General features: G+C 38.9%; 1 protein-coding gene across 3 annotated transcripts in view; it reads left to right on the top strand.

Moving 5' to 3' along the window:
* The window catches only part of LOC124613169 (proteasomal ubiquitin receptor ADRM1-B), a 113820-nt gene that overhangs the window by 7001 nt on the left and 86722 nt on the right, over positions 1–20097 (top strand). For all 3 annotated transcript variants that reach the window (XM_047141811.1, XM_047141819.1, XM_047141801.1), the window contains exon 2: positions 6061–6177. In XM_047141811.1, the coding sequence (XP_046997767.1) occupies positions 6061–6177 (117 nt within the window). The remainder of the gene's footprint in view (positions 1–6060; positions 6178–20097) is intronic.

The following is a 20097-nucleotide window of genomic DNA, read 5'->3' as shown; positions in this document are numbered from 1 at the left end:
GTTACACGAGCCTACAAGAAGGGTAGTAGAACTGATCCACAAAACTACCATCCAATATCCTTGACATAGATTCATCTTAGAACATAATGAGATATCTTGAACAGAATGACCTTAGTGCCAACCAGCATGGATTCCGAAAACATTGATCGTGTGAAATGCAACTCGCACTTTTCTCACGTGATATACATAAAACTTTGGATCAAGACAGTCAGGCACAAGCAGTATTTCTTGATATTTGAAATGAGTTTCGGTGCCACACCTACACTTATTGTCAAAGGTATGATCATATGTGGTATAAAATGTTTTGACTCAATTGGGGACATTTTGGTGGGGAGGATGCAGCATGTTATGTAGGATGGAGGGTCATCATCAGATGTGGAAGTAACTTTGAATGTGCCCCAGGGAAACATATTGGCACCCATGCTGCTCCTGTTGTATATCAATGACCTTGCAGACAATATTGATAGTAACCTCAGACTTTTTGCAGATGATGCAGTTACCTGTAATGAAGTAATATCTGAAAGAATCTGCATAAATATTCAGTCATATCTTGATAAGATTTCAGAGTAGTGCAAAGATTGGCAACTGGCTTTAAATGTTCAGAAATGTAAAATCACACATTTCTCTAAACGAAAGAGCACAGTATCCTATAACTAATATATCACTGTTGCAACTGGTCAACTCATACAAATACCGTGGTGTAACACTTTGTGGGGGTATGAAACGATCACATAGGCTCTGTTTTGTTTAAATCAGATGACAGACTGTGATTTATTGGTAGAATACTGGTGAAGTCTAATCAGTCTACAAAGGACATTGCTTGCAAATCTTACGTACGACTGGCCCTAAGATATTAAAAAATGCCTGTGGACCCGTACAAAATACGACTACATCTACATCCATACTCCGCAAGCCACTCGACGGTGTGTGGCGGAGGCTACTTCGAGTGCTCCTATCGGTTCTCCCTTCTATTCCAGTCTCGTATTGTTCGTGGAAAGAAAGATTGTCGGTATGCCTCTGTATGCCTCTGTGTGAGCTCTAATCTCTCTGATTTTATCCCCATGGTCTCTTCGCAAGACATACATAGGAGGGAGCAATATACTGCTCGACTCCTTGGTGGAGGTATGTTCTCGAACTTCAACAAAAGCCCGTACCGAGCTACTGAGCGTCTCTCCTGCAGAGTCTTCCACTGGAGTTTATCTATCATCTCTGTAACGCTTTTGCGGTTACTAAATGATCCTGTAACGAAGCGCGCTGCTCTCCGTTGGATCTTCTCTATTTCTTCTATCAACCCTATCTGGTACGGATCCCACACTGGTGAGCAATATTCAAGCAGTGGGCGAACAAGTGTACTGTAACCTATTTCCTTTGTTTTCGGATTGCATTTCCTTAGGATTCTTCCAGTGAATCTGTCTGGCATCTGCTTTATCGACGATCAACTTTATATGGTCATTCCATTTTAAATCACTCCTAATGCGTACTCCCAGATAATTTATGGAATTAACTGCTTCTAGTTGCTGACCTGCTATATTGTAGCTAAATGATAAAGGATCTTTCTTTCTACGTATTTGTAGAACTTTACATTTGTCTACATTGAGATTTAATTGCCATTTCCTGCACAATGTGTCAATTCGTTGCAGATCCTCCTGCATTTCAGTACAATTTTCCATTGTTACAGCCTCTCAATATACTACGGAATCATCCGCAAAAGGCGTCAGTGAACTTCTGATGTTGACCTTATGGATATTTATATATATATTGTGAATAGCAACGGTCCTACGACACTCCCCTGCGGCACACCTGAAATCGCTCTTACTTCAGAAGACTTCTCTCCCTTGAGAATGACATGCTGTGTTCTGTTATCTAGGAACTCTTCAATCCAATCACACAATTGTTGGTCTGATAGTCCATATGCTCTTACTTTGTTCATTAAACGACTGTGGGGAACTGTATCGAATGCCTTGTGGAAGTCAAGAAACACGGTATCTACCTGGGAACCCGTGTTTATGGCCCCCTGATTCTTGTGGACGAATAGCATGAGCTGGGTTTCACACGATCGTCTTTTTCGAAACCCATGCTGATTCTTACAGAGTAGATTTCTAGTCTCCAGAAAAGTCATTATACTCGAACATAATACGTGTTCCAAAATTCTGCAACTGATCGACGTTAGGGATATAGGTCTATAGTTCTGCACATCTGTTCTACGTCCCTTCTTGAAAACACGGATGACCTGTGCCCTTTTCCAATCCTTTGGAACACTATATGCTCTTCTAGAGACCTACAGTACACCGCTGCAAGAAGGGGGGCAAGTTCCTTTGCGTACTGTGTGTAAAATCGAACTGGTATCCCATCAGGTCTAGCGGCCTTTCCTCTTTTGAGCAATTTTAATTGTTTTTCTATCCCTCTGTCATCTATTTCGATATCTACCATTGTGTCATCTGTGCGACAATCTAGAGAAAGAACTACAGTGCAGTCTCCCTCTGTGAAACCGCTTTGGAAAAAGACATTTAGTATTTCGGCCTTTGGTCTGTCATCCTCTGTTCCAGTACCATTTTGGTCACAGTGTGTCTGGACATTTTGTTTTGATCCACCTACCGCTTTGACATAACACCAAAATTTCTTAGGATTTTCTGCCAGGTCAGTACATAGAACTTTACTTTCGAACTCATTGAACGCCTCTCGCATAGCCCTCCTCACACTACATTTCGCTTCACGTAATTTTTGTTTGTCTGCAAGGCTTTGGCTATGTTTATGTTTGCTGTGAAGTTCCCTTTGCTTCTGCAGCAGTTTTCTAACTCGGTTGTTGTACCACGGTGGCTCTTTTCCATCTCTTATGATCTTGCTTGGCACATATTCATCTAATGCATGTTGTACGATGGTTTTGAACTTTGTCCACTGATCCTCAACACTTTCTGTACTTGAGACAAAATTTTTGTGTTGAGCTGTCAAGTACTCTGAAATTTGCTTTTTGTCACTTTTGCTAAACAGAAAAATCTTCCTACTTTTTTTAATATTTCTATTTATGGCTGAAATCATCAATGCAGTACTGCTTTATGATTGCTGATTCCCTGCTATTGAATGTATATCGAGAAGGGCACCACGAATGGCCACAGGTTTGATCTGTGGGAGGGTGTCAGAGATAGTGAAGGAACTGAGCTGGAAGACCCTTGAAGATAGACATAAACTATCCCAAGAAAGTCTACTAGTGAGTTTTCAAGAATTGTCTTTAAAGGATAACTCTAGGAATATACAACAATCCCCTCTGTGTTGCTCACGTAAGGATCATGAGGATGGCTTAGAACAATTACTGCACGCATAGAGTAGAGAGATTCAATCAATCATTCTTCCCGCATTCTGTATTTGAATGGAACAGGAAGAAACCCAAATAACTGGTACAATGGGATGCACAAGTTACCAAGAACCTCATGGTAGGTTGCAGAGTATAGATATAGTGTGTAAAATGTGTTTGGAATTTGGGTAATAATAGACTCTTATTAAAGTCCAAAGCAAAAATACACAAAGCTAGAAATAGACTGAACTCATCAAGCAGAAAACCAGATGTGGAGGTTGACAAATTCTTTTCAGAGTAAGATGGTATACCAGATCATACATAGCAACAAGTTCAGTGTCTGAGAAAGTATAGACGATACTGACTGACTTGTTACACCGAGGGGCAGCAGTATACAAGAAAGGTACTTGGGCAAACAGCAGAAGTTTTTACAGTTTACAAGAGAACTTAGATGAGAAGATCTAAAAAAAAGTAATCCATTAAAGGGAGACAGATATTTTCGAATAAATTCTAATGGGAACATAAGTTAACAAAATATTCAGAATATATCTGAAAAGTTGAGACATCGGTATGAAAATTTGATAAGAAAAACAATTGAAAGGAATAAAGGTATTCAGAAGACAAAACAGAAATGTATGTTGGCTGGACATAACATTTGATCATTTAAAATGGGTAACATAGTAAGCAACTACAAAGTTAGTACTGAGCAAAATTTGATTTCTTTAAATATTTGTGTAGTTCAAAAGCTGAAGACAGAAATACACGAGACAAATATTTGTATGCCTGAACTAATGCCAAGTAAGGCTTTCAAAACTATTTGAATTATGAGAAACAAAATATCCCTGGAGATGATTATGTTTTGAAGAAATGGTTAAAACTGGAAGGGAAGGAACACAGAAGAATCTTGCAAAATTATTTGCAGAATTTTTTGCAGGTAAAGAAGATTACCTAAAATTAGGATACTGGTATTGATCTGATTATTATACTTAACAGGAAAAGGACATAGGAAAGACATGAATAAACATTATCAGCACCCTCTTCATAATGTACAAGGTATTAATTAGAATCAACACCAGTTACATAAAAGTAAAAGAAAACAAATCATCAAATAATTGAACATACTTGCCTTACAAATTGATATGACCCAATGGACAACTTGCAGCTTGTGAACAAAATTGTTGATCAGAACACAGTATGGCTTTTTGCTTTATCTTAGATTTGTAAGTTTTTTGAAGATGTTTTAGAATCACTTACAATGAAGTTTATACTAAAAATACACAACAAACAAGGAACTGATTGAACCTTTGTCAGTATATTAGAAAATATTAGGTTATTTCAGCTAAGCTGTTCACCTCAGGTATTTCCTGAACTGTTTAAGATATTTTAATCCTGTTTTCACCTAAATTAATTATGAAAAAGTTCTCATTAAATGACACGTAATCTCTCTTCAGAGCAATGTTATTTACAGAGATACTGATATCAGCTTTGCTTTCTCAAATGGAACTTCAGTAATTTCTGCTACTAGTATCTAAAAGAGACAAATTTAACAGCTGTTCAGTCTTCAATAGCCAGTTAGTGGTATTGGAGAAATTGGGATTTATCATATTTTTAACATGAAACTGATTGCTGCCTTACGCCAAAGTATGCATTGTTTGGAATTATTGTCAGATTGACGAATTGCTCCAGATTGACACTGCCAATAGAATCTACTTGCAAAAGCAGAATAGTTGAGAAAAGTTTAATGTAAAATAGATAATAATCACACTTTGTGTTTATGTGGTTGGACTGACACCATCTGGAAGGCTAAAGGCATGGCATGTAAGTATTATTCACCAATTGATTACAGGAACATTTATGTTGTTGTTCATTGCAGAGCCTTGAAAGAAAGGCGCACATCAAAAATTGAATGGATTTATAAAACTTAGAATTGAGGTATGTATTATTAAATAACAACTTGATGCTACGAGTTTAATGGCAAAATATGCACACTGAAAAATTACAGCAGCAACAGCAACAAGAAGGAAATCTCAAAAGAATGTGGTCATAAAAACTTTCTTAAAATTCCATTTAAATCATCAGTTGTTCAAAATGCCCATGGAAGAGAGATTCCGTTGATATCATTGCACATGCTGCAACTTTATGCTGGTTTAAATCTTAGATCATTGGAACTTACACATGTTTACTTCTTTGAATCGACACCAGAGAATACTGCCCAGTGGCATAAAATCGAGCAGATGTGCAGACCAACTTATAATGCTTTAATATACCCTAGCCAGCAACCAGGAAACAGCTGAGGGAGCACTTTTCTAACCACAAGCAAGATGTGGCCAGACACTCATGATACACATACGTATTTGACGTGATACTTCCTTTAGGAGAGGTGGTAGCACTTTGGTAAGAAGTTTTCTATAACAGATAAGTTTTTTTTTTCCATTGAAGTAAGGACCAATCATGCAGTCTCCAGTAAACTGATAACAAATGTTCATACTTCATTGCGTCTGGTCTTCAACTTGGCATTAGCCAGTGCAGATTTTCAGCAGCGCAGTAGCACATATTTCTTACTCAGCTTTTCGTTGTTTACAGAACTATCTTAATTGGTAAAGAGAATTCTGAGAACAGCTAGCCTATTGTCCTAATGTCACATGATACTAATGTATCTGTAAATGTGTAAAATTACCTACATTAATTTATTGATTTATGCAACAGTAGTTATTTCATAGATATGTCATATCATAAAAAATGTTCACTATATTAGTGACAATCTTTTCCAGGATTTAATTATTTTCCCTGATGACTGTGAATTTAAACGCGTAACTCAATGCACAACGGGTCGTGTTTATGTACTAAAATTCAAATCTTCCAACCGAAAATTCTTCTTTTGGATTCAGGTAAGTGTATTTATTTCATGTTAAGAAACTTAAGATAGCCTAGTTATTTAGATAGTTATTTGTAAATGCCCAGTTGAACAATTAATGCAAACATTGTAACTTTAAAGTTTTTAAAAATATCCTTTATTAAATAAACAATTTAAATAGTATTTTTTTCACTACCATGAGCCCTTCATGTGCTGAAATGGTAGGAGACTCAGCTATCCATATTTTCTCTTGACTTGCTGTCATTTACTATTCTGTATTTTCTTCGTCTGATCTTCCACATTGCATAATATAAAACTTAGAAAGCTAATACATTAGGAGACAGAATTGCTGCCGTGTAATTACTTTCAGGTGGCAAAATGTATTGCACTAGCTATGAGCACGTAAGTGCCACACTGTTCTAGTTTCTTCTGCAGGATGACAAGAAGGAAGGATGAGCTGTCTGTGAATTGTTATTGCCGCGGTCTATTTATGCCAGTAGGTTGATGGTTCACGAATGTTTTTTATGTCTTTCCACTTTTCACTGCTTGAGGTTTTCAGAGCATCATACTATAAAATTTGTCTCTCAACCATCTGCCTAATGATCATTCAAGGTTCATCGACATGTCTGTTTTGCTAAATTTATTTGAAGGTGCACAGTTTGTTTGTTATCTTGCATTTCCATGTCACCATGAATCATCTTCCTTGTGTATTTGAACACTTCTCTCTTCACCTCGCGAATTCATAAAACTTGTCAGGTTATTCCAATAACTGAGGAAAGAGTTTGTAGTTCTCATCATGTACCTTTAGAGGCAGATGTAGCCCATTCACATGCATTTGGCATCATTTTAACAGTGTGGCCATCTTGATCCTGCCAAAAACTGATAGATCAGAAACCCTATGACCAAGCTATCAGCGGATGTTATTCAGTAGCATTTGGCAACAGAATCTAGCAAATGTTTGTCGAACTAGTGCAGCCTCTGTCTTCCCCAAGGAAGGAACTCTTAGGTGTGAAAGCTGGGATGGTGTGTCATTTAATTTTCATGTGTGTGTGTGTGTGTGTGTGTGTGTGTGTGTGTGTGTCAGCAGTACTACAGGTTTTTCCTCCTAAATGTAAAGACAGGCCAGCAATTGCCTCATACATTACCGATATAATACAAAACTGTAAATCAGTAAGCCATGAGTAACATTGTTTCAAAGTAAAATTTTTGTATTGAAGATGTTACTAGGTGCTGTCACTTATCTTACATTTAGATTTACGATTTCTGGTTAACATGACTACTGTCAGAGCCAGGTAAAAATCCTTGAAAGCATTGGCATACACACATTTAAACATATAGTTTCGTTACCTGCTTTCCTGTACATGTTGCACATTTCTGCATATACCTGTTACTGTCCCACAACACAGTAACTGAATTTAACAGTAATTTTCCTTGTGATGCACAACACTTCTCTTTCAGTTTGATAAGCATCTCTTCAACACTCTTGTACGTACAAAACAAAGTGGCGATAAAAGGTGCTGCTCTTTTTCTTCTGTACCTTTTTTGTAGTCCAACCAGACAAGGGTCTCAGGTGGATGAACTATTTTCGTAGAATGTATTATATGGTTGTACCTCTGTATGTTACTCCAGACCATTACTCTTAGATAGTTTAAAGTTGGCCCTGTTTTCAGTGATTTCTTGTCAATAGTGCAATCAAACCATAATGGATCCCCCCTTCTATTTATGTGTAATATTTTAGTGTTACATTTAGTTATGTTCATCATAAACTACCAGACCTTGAGCCAGTTATTAGATATTGTGGGGATTTTCCTGCATTTTGATAGTTTTTTGACTCCTATAGACAGTAGCATTTCTACAGACAGTATTGTGGGAACTCCAGACATGATTCAGTACATAATTTATGTATATTGTAAACATCCCTTGAACACTCCCACTAGATACTCCCAAAGTTACTTTTGCATCTGTATTTTGTCTCGTTAATAAAGTCACGCTGAGCTCTGTATGTGGCTGACCTGAATCCAGTCCAAAACTCTGGTCTGATGCTCAGTAAGCTCTTGTTTTGTTCACAAAGTGACAGTGCAGAAGTGTTGTGGTAGCTTTCCAGAAGTCAAGAAATACACGTCAACCTGACCAGTGATTTCTGTTGCACTATACACAAAAAACAAAAAGTTCAGAAAAGTTTTAAAATTTTCAGCCATAATGCTCAAATTGTCAGTAACAACAACAACAATAATGTCCTAATTTTAGCAGTATAGTATAGTTTGCTTACATGTAATATTTGGAGCAAACATCCTTCACTTAGTCTATTTAATTACAGAAAACCCTTCTTCTAAGCACAAAAATTGACTGCATGTACAGCCGTGGACAAAACGAGCGAGACCCCTTGTCTTTTCGTTATGCTGATCTGCACAGCTTTAAAGTTTGCTACACAGCATAACAGGCAAAGTGATGAAGTGCTACCAACATACTATGCACAGGTGTGAAATTGAAAAACTACCTGGACTTTGTCAGACTGTTAGCAATCATGTGCAAGACTATATTAATGCTGATTGGTGTGTTACACACAACTCCTAAATGTAAGATATAAATGAAAGAAGAAACGCTAACTAGTATCAACTGTACTAATAAAAATGAATTTCAGCTTATCGAGATAACATAACTGTTTTAGTAAGACAAAGTACCCCAGATGGTTATGAATTAGCAAAATATTATGCGCATTCAGCCACAAAACGGTCTGCGTCAAGGTTCAGACCAGTCATACTGGATTACCGTTGCTGACAAACCATGAAAGTGTGCTAATTTAGCAATGCGTGAAGATTCATAACGAAATTCAATTAAAAATCGTTCAGTGCCACACTTAAGTCAATTCATTTATTCAAAGAAGTGGAAAAAGTAGCCACTAACAAGTATGAAATACTAAAAGATTTTCATATTTACATCCAAGGGCATCGGTGCACAATAAAGGTAGCAGTAAAACGTATTGGAGGCGCGAGAATTTCTTACAATTGCTTTCTGGTAGTCTATCTGCCTCCATCGAGATTAGAACCGAAAACAAACCAGACCTCCCTAGCAGTAGCAAACACCTTTCACTACGCTAGCAGACAACCCAGGCAAACAGCCCTCTGTTATTACCCCACACATGAATAAGCCGGCAATTTTGCAATGAAAATGGCAAAATGATCTGCAGTTTCTGTTGCATAGAGCTTTCTGGACTCAAAAACATGAATTTTCTACCTTCATGTCACAGCTTATGTGGCAGTCATTCGGGATGTTTATCGAAATAACAAAATATTGTTATCAGCGAGTAAATTTAGTAGGATAATTCTGTTCCACCCCAGGAAATAAACGGCGACATACCTGCCAAACGTATTCTACAATGTCTCGAATTCTCTATTATACTTGCCACAGCCAGAAATCGTTCATTAGCCGAAGTGTTTCTTAAGCTAGCTAGCAATGGGAATGTTCACACTTCTAAAACGCGTTGGCATTAATACTGGGATCTGAATTATCAAGTGTATAGGCAAATGGATTTTATTTGCATTCCTGTAAACGTGATTTGGATCGAAAGCGTAGCTACGATTAATATATTGTTGTATCGACTGCAAATAAAACATTATGAATAAAGAGTGGGGGAGTTATTTATGCGGCCCTCATCTGCAGTAAGTGTTGCAGCTATTTTCGTTGTTAGGATTTCGTCACATAAATCGGTAAAAATGGAACCCTACTAGTCTCACTTTTGACTGTCTATCTGTGTACCCAACCCTTAAAACCCGTTTACCTCGAGTACAGGTAGACCTAATAAGCGGAAATTTATCACACTTCCTGCGGTATACAGTCCCTTGGTGGTGTAAAAAATTCATTTTTATTAGTACTGTTCATGCTAATTAGCGTTTCTTCTTTCATTTACATCTTACATTTACGTGTTGTACGAGGGCAGTTCAATAAGTAATGCAATACATTTTTTTTTCTCGGCCAATTTTGGTTGAAAAAACCGGAAATTTCTTGTGGAATATTTTCAAACATTCCTGCTTCGTCTCGTATAGTTTCATTGACTTCCGACAGGTGGAAGCGCTGTACGGAGCTGTTAAAATGGCGTCTGTAACAGATGTGCGTTGCAAACAACGGGCAGTGATCTAGTTTCTTTTGGCGGAAAATCAGGGCATCTCAGATACTCATAGGCGCTTGCAGAATGTCTACGGTGATCTGGCAGTGGACAAAAGCACGGTGAGTCGTTGGGCAAAGCGTGTGTCATCATTGCCGCAAGATCAAGCAAGACTGTCTGATCTCCCGCGTGCGGGCCGGCCGTGCACAGCTGTGACTCCTGCAATGGCGGAGCGTGCGAACACACTCGTTCGAGATGATCGACGGATCACCATCAAACAACTCTGTGCTCAACTTGACATCTCTGTTGGTAGTGCTGTCACAATTGTTCACCAGTTGGGATATTCAAAGGTTTGTTCCTGCTGGGTCCCTCGTTGTCTAACCGAACACCATAAAGAGCAAAGGAGAACCATCTGTGCGGAATTGCTTGCTCGTCATGTGGCTGAGGGTGACAATTTCTTGTCAAAGATTGTTACAGGCGATGAAACATGGGTTCATCACTTCGAACCTGAAACAAAACGGCAATCAATGGAGTGGCGCCACACCCACTTCCCTACCAAGAAAAAGTTTAAAGCCATACCCTCAGCCGGTAAAGTCATGGTTACAGTCTTCTGGGATGCTGAAGGGGTTATTCTGTTCGATGTCCTTCCCCATGGTCAAACGATCAACTCTGAAGTGTATTGTGCTACTCTTCAGAAATTGAAGAAACGACTTCAGCGTGTTCGTAGGCACAAAAATCTGAACGAACTTCTCCTTCTTCATGACAACGCAAGACCTCACACAAGTCTTCGCACCCGAGAGGAGCTCACAAAACTTCAGTGGACTGTTCTTCCTCATGCACCCTACAGCCCCGATCTCGCACCGTCGGATTTCCATATGTTTGGCCCAATGAAGGACGCAATCCGTGGGAGGCACTACGCGGATGATGAAGAAGTTATTGATGCAGTACGACGTTGGCTCCGACGTCGACCAGTGGAATGGTACCGTGCAGGCATACAGGCCCTCATTTCAAGGTGGCGTAAGGCCGTAGCATTGAATGGAGATTACGTTGAAAAATAGTGTTGTGTAGCTAAAAGATTGGGGAATAACCTGGTGTATTTCAATGCTGAATAAAACAACCCCTGTTTCAGAAAAAAAAATGTGTTGCATTACTTATTGAACTGCCCTCGTATAATACAGTAATCAGCATTAATATACTCTTACATGTGACTGAAAACAGTCTGACACAGATTGGATAGTTTTTCAATTTGACGCCTTGCCTTGTATGCTGTGTGGCAGATTCTAAAACTGTGCATATCAGCATAACGAAAAGGCGAGGGGTCTCGCTCGTTTTGTTCACGACTGTACAGTACTGATTCTTGGTTTTCCTATCTTTGGATCTAGGGCATATCATGCATATATATATATATATATATATATATTTTTTTTTTTTTACGGGCAGCATAATTGGAATTTCCTACTCAGTCTGAGTTGAAAATTTCCGTGAAAATGCTTTAGACCAGGGGAATTTTCTACGTCACACCTTTCCGTCATCCTCCATAAACAAAGCTGCACTGATGTTGAAATATATCATCTACAGTGTGTAAAAGTAAACTACCAAAGTGTTGAAGTACAAATTATACAGAAACTCGTTTAAACATTGAGAAATTAAACCGGTTCGTGAAACCCCATCGCAGTAATGAAAGGTTAAAAATGACATCCTTGAAACATTAAATATGGTACATTACCTCTATGATGAAAAAATGCAAAAATAGATATGCATTTGTGTAGCTGTAATATTTGTGATTTTAGTACTTGCGAACAGCATGTAACTTACAAGGAAAAAAAGATTAAATATCAAACTATGGGCATTGTGTGATAAACTATATTAAAAAGAAATGAAGTTGTCAATAAACTCTGTGATAGAGCTGTGTGTATATGGTTTCTTTAAGTGGGATATTCTTGATGAAAGATCCGTATCAGAAATGCTACATTCCTAATTAACGAGAAATAACTCTTCCAGTTCCCACATCACTAAGTATGCAAATCTTCATAAACCTTAAATGGTTGTTAATGCAACAAAACAATTGCCCAACAAGGAACTTTTAACGAAAGCTTCTTGAAAATGGAAATAATAGTTAAGAACTGTCAGCTGCTAATTTTTATTTACTGAATGAGTGTCCATTTGTGCTATTTCGCCACTTATCGTACCCGTACGTAGAAGTAGGAAGTCGTCATAATTGGCAATACTGCCAACCTATCCAATCTACCAGTGTGTGGCAATTGATGAGTAATTGTTGTACAGCAGGGTTCATTTAATTAAATTTCATAATCAGTACTGCAAATAAGCACCACATTTCAGCATGAATGTCTCTAATATGCTGTCACGAAATTCAGTTGTTGGCAGTGAATGAAGTTAACTCTGTTTTTCTGTAGTCAACGATGAGTTGTAAGTGAAAAATGATGCATGAATGTGATTTATTTAGAATGTTGTGTATTGTGAGAAATCGTATTGAATTGTTGAAATATGACTGATATTTGTAAGTATTTTGTACCTTTTAAATGAATGAAAACCAAAAATGAAAGGGTGTGAATCAAAAAATCACTACCTGTGATGAAATATGACAAAAAGAGTGAGTAAAATTAAAATATATCAATTAAAAATCCCATTCATTGTTCCGATGGCTTAAAAAGGGATCTAGCCATAATCTGTGTCGACTTGGGTGGAAAGGATGCTAGTATCTTGGTTAGTATTTTAGATGTCAGAAATTACATTGGAAAAAAGGAGATTGACAATTTAAAAAAGTATAAAATTTTATTGAATCCATGGCAAACTGACAAAATTATAATTTCAAGAATAACAGATAGTATAAAGAGAACATTTCAATTGGACTGGCTGTCATCATATACATTATTGGTTTATTCTAAAGTAGTGAAAGGTGAGCATCATAAGTTGTGTGCACTTTTCTTGCCATGTATAACACATGGCAGTCATAATGGTTTATTCATAAGCAGTCCATTCACGAATTTCAAAAAATTTCACAGATCTCCAACAATGCATGTGAATTCTGAATGGCATAAAGGTGCAGTTGACAAGTCAAGCAATTTTGTTGATCTTACGATACACAAAACGGAGTAGAATAACTAATTATTGAGGAAAAATAAAGAAGGAAGCTTAGGGTTTAATGTACCGCTGAAATTGAGGTAATCAGAAATCGAGCATGTGTTCAGAGTAATTCGAGGATGAGTTATGAAATTGGTCATGCTCTTTTAAAGGAACCGTCCCAGTATTTGACTGGAATGGGTTAGGTAAATCATGGAAAACTTAAAATTCGAATGGCTGGACATGGATTTGAAACATCATTGAGAATATTGTGAAATTAATGATGCTAGATTGAAATTGATTGTTTTTTTGGATTATGTAGCTTACCTTTAAGAGGAAAAACAAAGCAAATTCTGTTTTTTATGGTATATTGCGATTAAGAGTAGAGTCAGCGGATGAAAGATTGCAGAAATATTTTGAAAGTGCCTCTAAAAATGCTATGTATATATCTCATAGAATTCAAAACAATTTGGAATCTGGAACAAACGGTACAGTTTTGTTGTGTATTACCCTACAGGTTGTGTGTGGCTGGAAACACAATGTAGTTTCCACATAGATAAATTTGAAAATCTTTGTTGAAGCTTGTGGTAATGGTTCAAAGGTGCAGATTGTGAGAAATCTTATCTTTATGAAATTTTTGAAGGCAGTAAAACAATTGAGAGATTTGGGCTTATGGCAGGACCAACAGGAGTAATTAAAATCTGGGAACGTAAAACACATTTTATTATGATTATATTGTCATTTATCATTACTGCTTACTATGTAGCGGAGATGACGGGTCACAGCTAGGCACAACAAGAAGGCTGTCAGACAAAGCTTTCGGCCAAACAGGCCTTCATCAGAACAACTACTCTCTCTCTCTCTCTCTCTCTCTCTCTCTCTCTCTCTCTCTCTCTCTCTCTCTCACACACACACACACACACACACACACACACACACACAAAACCACAGTCTCAGGCAGCTGAAGCCAGACTGTGAACAGCAGTGCATGATGGGAGAGGCAACTGGGTGGTGAAGGTAAGGAGGAGGCTTGGGTGGGGAGGGAGAGGAATAGCAGAGTAGGGGTGGAGGATGGTAAATTACTGCTTGTAGGAACATACAGGGATGAGGTGGAGAGAGGGTAGGGCAGCTGGCAACTAGGTACAGCTGGGAGGTTAGACACATGGTGGGGTGGGGGTGGGGGTTAGTGGAAAAGGATAGTAGTAAAAATACTGTGGGTACCTTGGTGGAATAGAGGACTTGGTAGTGCTGGAATGGGAACAGGGAAGGGGCAGTACGGGTAAGGACAATGACTAACAAAGATTGAGACCAGGGGGTTTACAGAAACACAGGATATATGTGATGGAAAGTTACCACCTGTGTATCTCAGAAAAGCTGGTGTTGGTTGGACAGATGTGGATAGCGTAGGCTGTGAAGCAGTCACTGAAATGAAGAACATAGTGATGGGCAGCATGCTCAGCAATGGAGTGGTCCAGCTGTTGTTGGCCACAGTTTGTTGGTGGACATTCGTGCTGACAGACAGCTTCCTGGTTGTTATGCCCACATAGAATTCAGCACAGTGCTTGGAATTTAAGGATATATGGAACTGGTCTTCTGTCTAGGTCTATTACAGTGATATGGGCCATGAGGCAAGGGACTGGGTGCAGGGGTTGTGTAGGAATGGACAAGGATGCTGTGTAGGTTTGGTAGGTGACTGTGGGAGGGGGGGAAGGATAGTGGGTAGGCCATCTTCACTCCAGGACACAACAAAAGGTAGTCAAAACCCTGGTGGAGAATGTGATTCAGTTGCTCCTCTCCTGGTTGTTACTTAGTCATGAGGGGAATGCTCCTTTGTGACCAGATGGTGGGACTTGAGGTGGTGGGTGACTAGAGAGATAAGGCACGAGAGATCTGTTTTTGTTAAGAGTTGGGAAGGTAATTACGGTCTGTGACGGCCTCAGTGAGGCCCTTGGTATCCATATATGCGAACCACCTGTGGCCATCGCATCTGTAGAGATGAGCGGTCCCTCTCAAAATATATCAAGTGGCTCACTGAGGCCTTCTCAGACATAATTACCCTCCCAACCTTGTACAAAAACAAACCTTCCGTGCCTTATCTTCAGCTGCTCACTACCTCCCAAAGTCTTACTGTCTGGCCATGAAAGAACATTCCTCTCATACTCAGTACCACCCAGAAGTGGAGCAACTGAATCACTCTCCACCGGGATTTTGACTACCTATTGTTGTGCCCCACCCACTATTTTCCCACCCGTCCCACAGTGGTATTCTGTCCGCTGCCCACCGAACCAGCACAACATCTTCGTCTATTCTTACACAAACCCTGTTCCCAGTGCCTTGCCTCATGGCTCATATCACTGCAATATTTCTATATGGAAGACCTGATCCATACATCCTCCCACCACCACCTAATCAATCTGGTCACCAGCATCACCTACCTATCTCCCCAAAGGCAGGGCTACGTGTGAAACCATTTATGTGATCTAAAAGGTAAACTGTTGCCACTGTGCTGCATTCTACGTGGGCATGACAACCAGCAAGCTTCTGACCACATGAATGGCCACCTATAAACTGGCCTAGAAACAGCTGGATGACCTTGTTGCTGAGCACGCCGCCCAACACAACGTTTTTTATTTCAATGACTGCTTTGCGGCCTGTGGCATCTGGGTGCTTCCCACCAGCTTTTCTGAACTGCACAGGTGGGAATTCTCCCTGCTATATATCCCAGGTTCCTGTAACCCTTTGGCCTCAACCTCCATTAAGTCATTGTTCTTACCCATCATGCCCCTTCCCTACTGGAGTTCTTTAGGATCTGTTCTGTATTGTACTATCTGGCACATTGAATGATATTGCATCCCTAATCATTAAATCACTGTAAAAGTTGTCACAACTACACTTACATTTACACTTCCTAGTCATGCTCGTTAATTCTGTGTATCACTGGCGGTACGTCTGTTCCGGCTTTTCCCGCAAGCGAAGTAACTGATATCTGACTGCAGCTACTTGGACTTGCTGGTCATAATATTGAGTGGTCACAATATTGAGTTAATGCAGCGATTTCATGGTCATAACTAAGTTCACCGGGAGACGCAGTTGGGACTAGTTTTTATATTAACCGAACACTGGGGACCCCACAATCGAAAGAAAGTATTACAGCTTTACAGTACATTGCACTCTATGAACTTCACAATGTATTCTGAACTGTTAGGTATTAGAGCCATTCCTCTTCGGTGTTGTTAAATTGCCGGAACGGTGGTATGCTGGTCGGCGGCACTTGTTCGACTGATTTGTTCATCGGTTGTGTGGCCGACACAGGTTCTACAGCCAGTAATTGTTGTACTGTCATTAGTAGGGCAGCAATTTGTAGGTTCTGACCCTGAAAAGCTTGTGTTGGATGCATCACATAGGGCTTCTGCAGCTGAGGCAGTACAGGGGCAGGGGATTGAGGAGGTGGGGTACCCATGGTTTACACTATTATGTTATAGCAAAAAAAGAAAACGAAGCCTCTGAAAAGAGAAATTTGATTAGTTCTACAGCTCCTCTTCTGGAATATATGCAAGAACACAACAACAAATTAGCCAAATGATCCCCCCTGCAAGCTAAAACATAAGAGACGCAAGCAAAATCGTCAGTCAAGTTGATTAACTGCGATCTGCACTGAATTATCCTCGTCGCCAGTTTTGCATCATCTTGTTGCCACTGTAGAGTCTTGTGCCACAGGAAGCAAGGAGAGGATGTTGTTTGGTGGCCAGTGTCCTCTTTCCACAACACAACGGCACACATGTATTAACAGGGTTCTTTATTCATAAGAACAGGATACTACTTATCTTTAAGCAAGCTGTTGTGGTACAAGCTCTTCCATAATAATCCATGTTAGCCTCACTGCTGGTGAAGTAAAAGTCCCACTATAAACACCACACTCTCGTAGCCAGTGACTTGAACTGACAGACGCCAATTAGAATAGTGGCTGAGCTAGTAACTGAGCTGACTGTGACTGATACTAACTCTGTCTGCATATGTACTGACTGTTTGTGACTGACTGGGCACTCTGGTCCATGTTGGCGATCTAAATACTGGTGGTCGAGAGGGTGTTGCTTGCGAGTCTTTGGCCACTCTCCTGATAGGCGTGCTTGATTCAGCACCTATTATTGATCTTCTTGCAATATCTTTGCTGACCAGTGTCCTGATGACAGCTTACATCAGCACCCAAGATAAAAATCCAACAAAGACAAATTTACCGACTTGAGTGTTTGCTAGGTAAAGTGCAGTGAATGCCCAGTATAGTTTGTGTCAGGCTGGGTGAAGATTCTGATCTAGATGTGAAGAACATACAAATGCATTTAGATGCAACACTCCCAATAAATCTGCCATAGCTAGTTACGTTAACATCACAGTCGTGCCTTCGACAACATAGATAAAAATCTAATAATATTTCACAGAGTAAACAAAGGCAACTAACTGAACATCTGTGAAGAACTCTGAATTCGCAACAGAAAACATTTGAAGTACACGCTCAGTGACAAAGCTGAGAGAGTGGCATTGAAATTCTGTAGGAGCTAATCGAATATACTACTCAATGCAGAGTAATGTTTACTTTTGTCTAGTTTTGAGTGACATAAATCATTAAAAATTTCGAAATCACAAAACCAAAAAGTAAACAAAGAAATATGCTGAAATTAGGTTTATAGTTTTATTATTTTTCACATTTTCTTGTTTACAATAATGATAATCTTGAGTGAAAAGGTTGTAGATAATTAAGCACTTACACATATGTTATCTGTATCTTTGATTCGCAGTGTAAGCTAGTAATGAATGCTGTTCAACAAAAAAAAAAAACACTGTATCTCTACATTCACACAATCTCAGGACTGTTCATTTTGTTAGGTCATGTTTTTGTGACAAGTGGAGATGAAAATGTGTGTTTATGACAAGGGTCACGTTCTTTCTGCTTGAACATACTATAAGTAGCTTTATTATTGTTTAAAATTTGTAATCCTAGTGCCCTATTATGTTAACATGTGTTGATTATACCGTATTTGGAGTGAATTGAAACTCAAAACAGGCAACTGGATACACGCAGAAAACCAAAATCCGCATGAAGATAAGGTTGTAAGCCTTTGGAATGCCTCATGGGGGAAAATAAAAAGTGACTGACACAGAATTTTTTTTAGTTTATCTTTTATATACATGATCATAAAATAGGTCCCATAATTATGTAACAGACTGAAATCAAAGAGCTAGACCTGTAAATGCTTGCATGTGATCAATGCTTCTTGAAAATGGAAATGGTCTACACCTTTTCCCCCATCATTTGATGCTCTTTCTTGCCCCAGTTAGGTATGACAACCTGCTCCCTGAAGGGGAGCAACTTCTGTCACATGATCTGTTTAGAATCAAACAGTTATCATGTCAGATCCAGATATGTTTTCACTGTTGAGTGAATTAGTTGATTTTCTATTGTCTAAGATTGCTTCTCAATGTCTATCATTTCTTGTTCAATGATTGGAAGTAGAAACTTTAAGACAATTACTCACAGTTAAGCAATTTCAGCAGTCTGGTCTCAGTATTTAACTCCTCTCTTGTTACCACCTGTTTCACTGCGCAACTGAATTAGTGATATTGGTCCATTTATTGACTTCATGTAAGAACAAAACACATCAGGATTTTTGGTCAGATTGGTTGGCAGAATTTTGCTTTTGAATTAATTGAAATTTTCTGTTGTTAGTGTTCTTTCACTCATTTTCACTTTATTCAGCTTTGTTTGTCAGCAAGGATCTTGACTTGGCTTAAATCATGAAGTTCTGTTTGCTTTTCAGTGACTTGCTAAAACATCTATTGAACTATTTCTGTTTTCCACATTCGTTTCTAAGGCATATTGTACAATTCTTTTGAATTTTTTCCATTTGTGCACAACATCTTGGTCCTCTGAAATGAATATTTCATATTGATAGCTTAGATACTTTGTAATTTCTCCTGGCGCACATATTTTCGTATGTTCCTTAATGTTTCCTTTATCACTTATATCTAATTTGCTCCTCACTGCTAACTGATTTACAGAGTTAATCTGTCAGTTGCTAGTTGATCTAAGACATTAACCTCATGGGTCACTTCTATAACTATATGTTTTAATTGCATATTTCTCCTATTGTATAGTTGGTCAACAAAAGTCCTCTCATTTTAAAATAGCATTAATAGGAAATTTACCTGTGGTACATTTAAAGTTGGCTCTGAATTGCTGTGCCATTAATGCTCCTCAGGCAGGTGGTCTATTAAAGCATCAGATATCCTTGCTTGAGCCACCTAAGATGCTTATCTTCACCTCAGTATTTACAACTATAATCAGTAAAGTATCGCCGGCCGGTGTGGCTGTGCGGTTCTGAGCGCTTCAGTTTGGAACCGCGTGACCGCTACGGTCGCAGGCTCGAATCCTGCCTCGGGCATGGATGTGTGTCATGTCCTTAGGTTAGTTAGGTTTAAGTAGTTCTAAGTTCTAGGGGATTGATGACCTCAGAAGTTAAGTCCCATAGTGCTCAGAGCCATTTGAACCAAGTAAAGTATCTTGGTTGCGTGTTGATACATTGACATTGCTTCCTGCTACCATAAAACAGACTCGCGACATCACTTACCACGTAGAAGAGTTGCGTTAACTCTCCGTGCAGAATAAAAGGAATTTGTGCAGAAGTTAAAAGCAGTGTATATTTTTTTGAAATGGTGAGAACCAGTGTGCATGTGTACAATGGTTGTAATGCAGAGATATTTTCTGTTGAAAAATTG

The sequence above is a fragment of the Schistocerca americana genome, chromosome 1 (genome assembly GCF_021461395.2).
Source record: "Schistocerca americana isolate TAMUIC-IGC-003095 chromosome 1, iqSchAmer2.1, whole genome shotgun sequence".
In the NCBI taxonomy this organism is placed as follows: Eukaryota; Metazoa; Arthropoda; class Insecta; order Orthoptera; family Acrididae; genus Schistocerca; species Schistocerca americana.
Note: the sequence above shows the minus strand (reverse complement) of the source record. Positions and strands in the feature narration are given on the sequence as shown.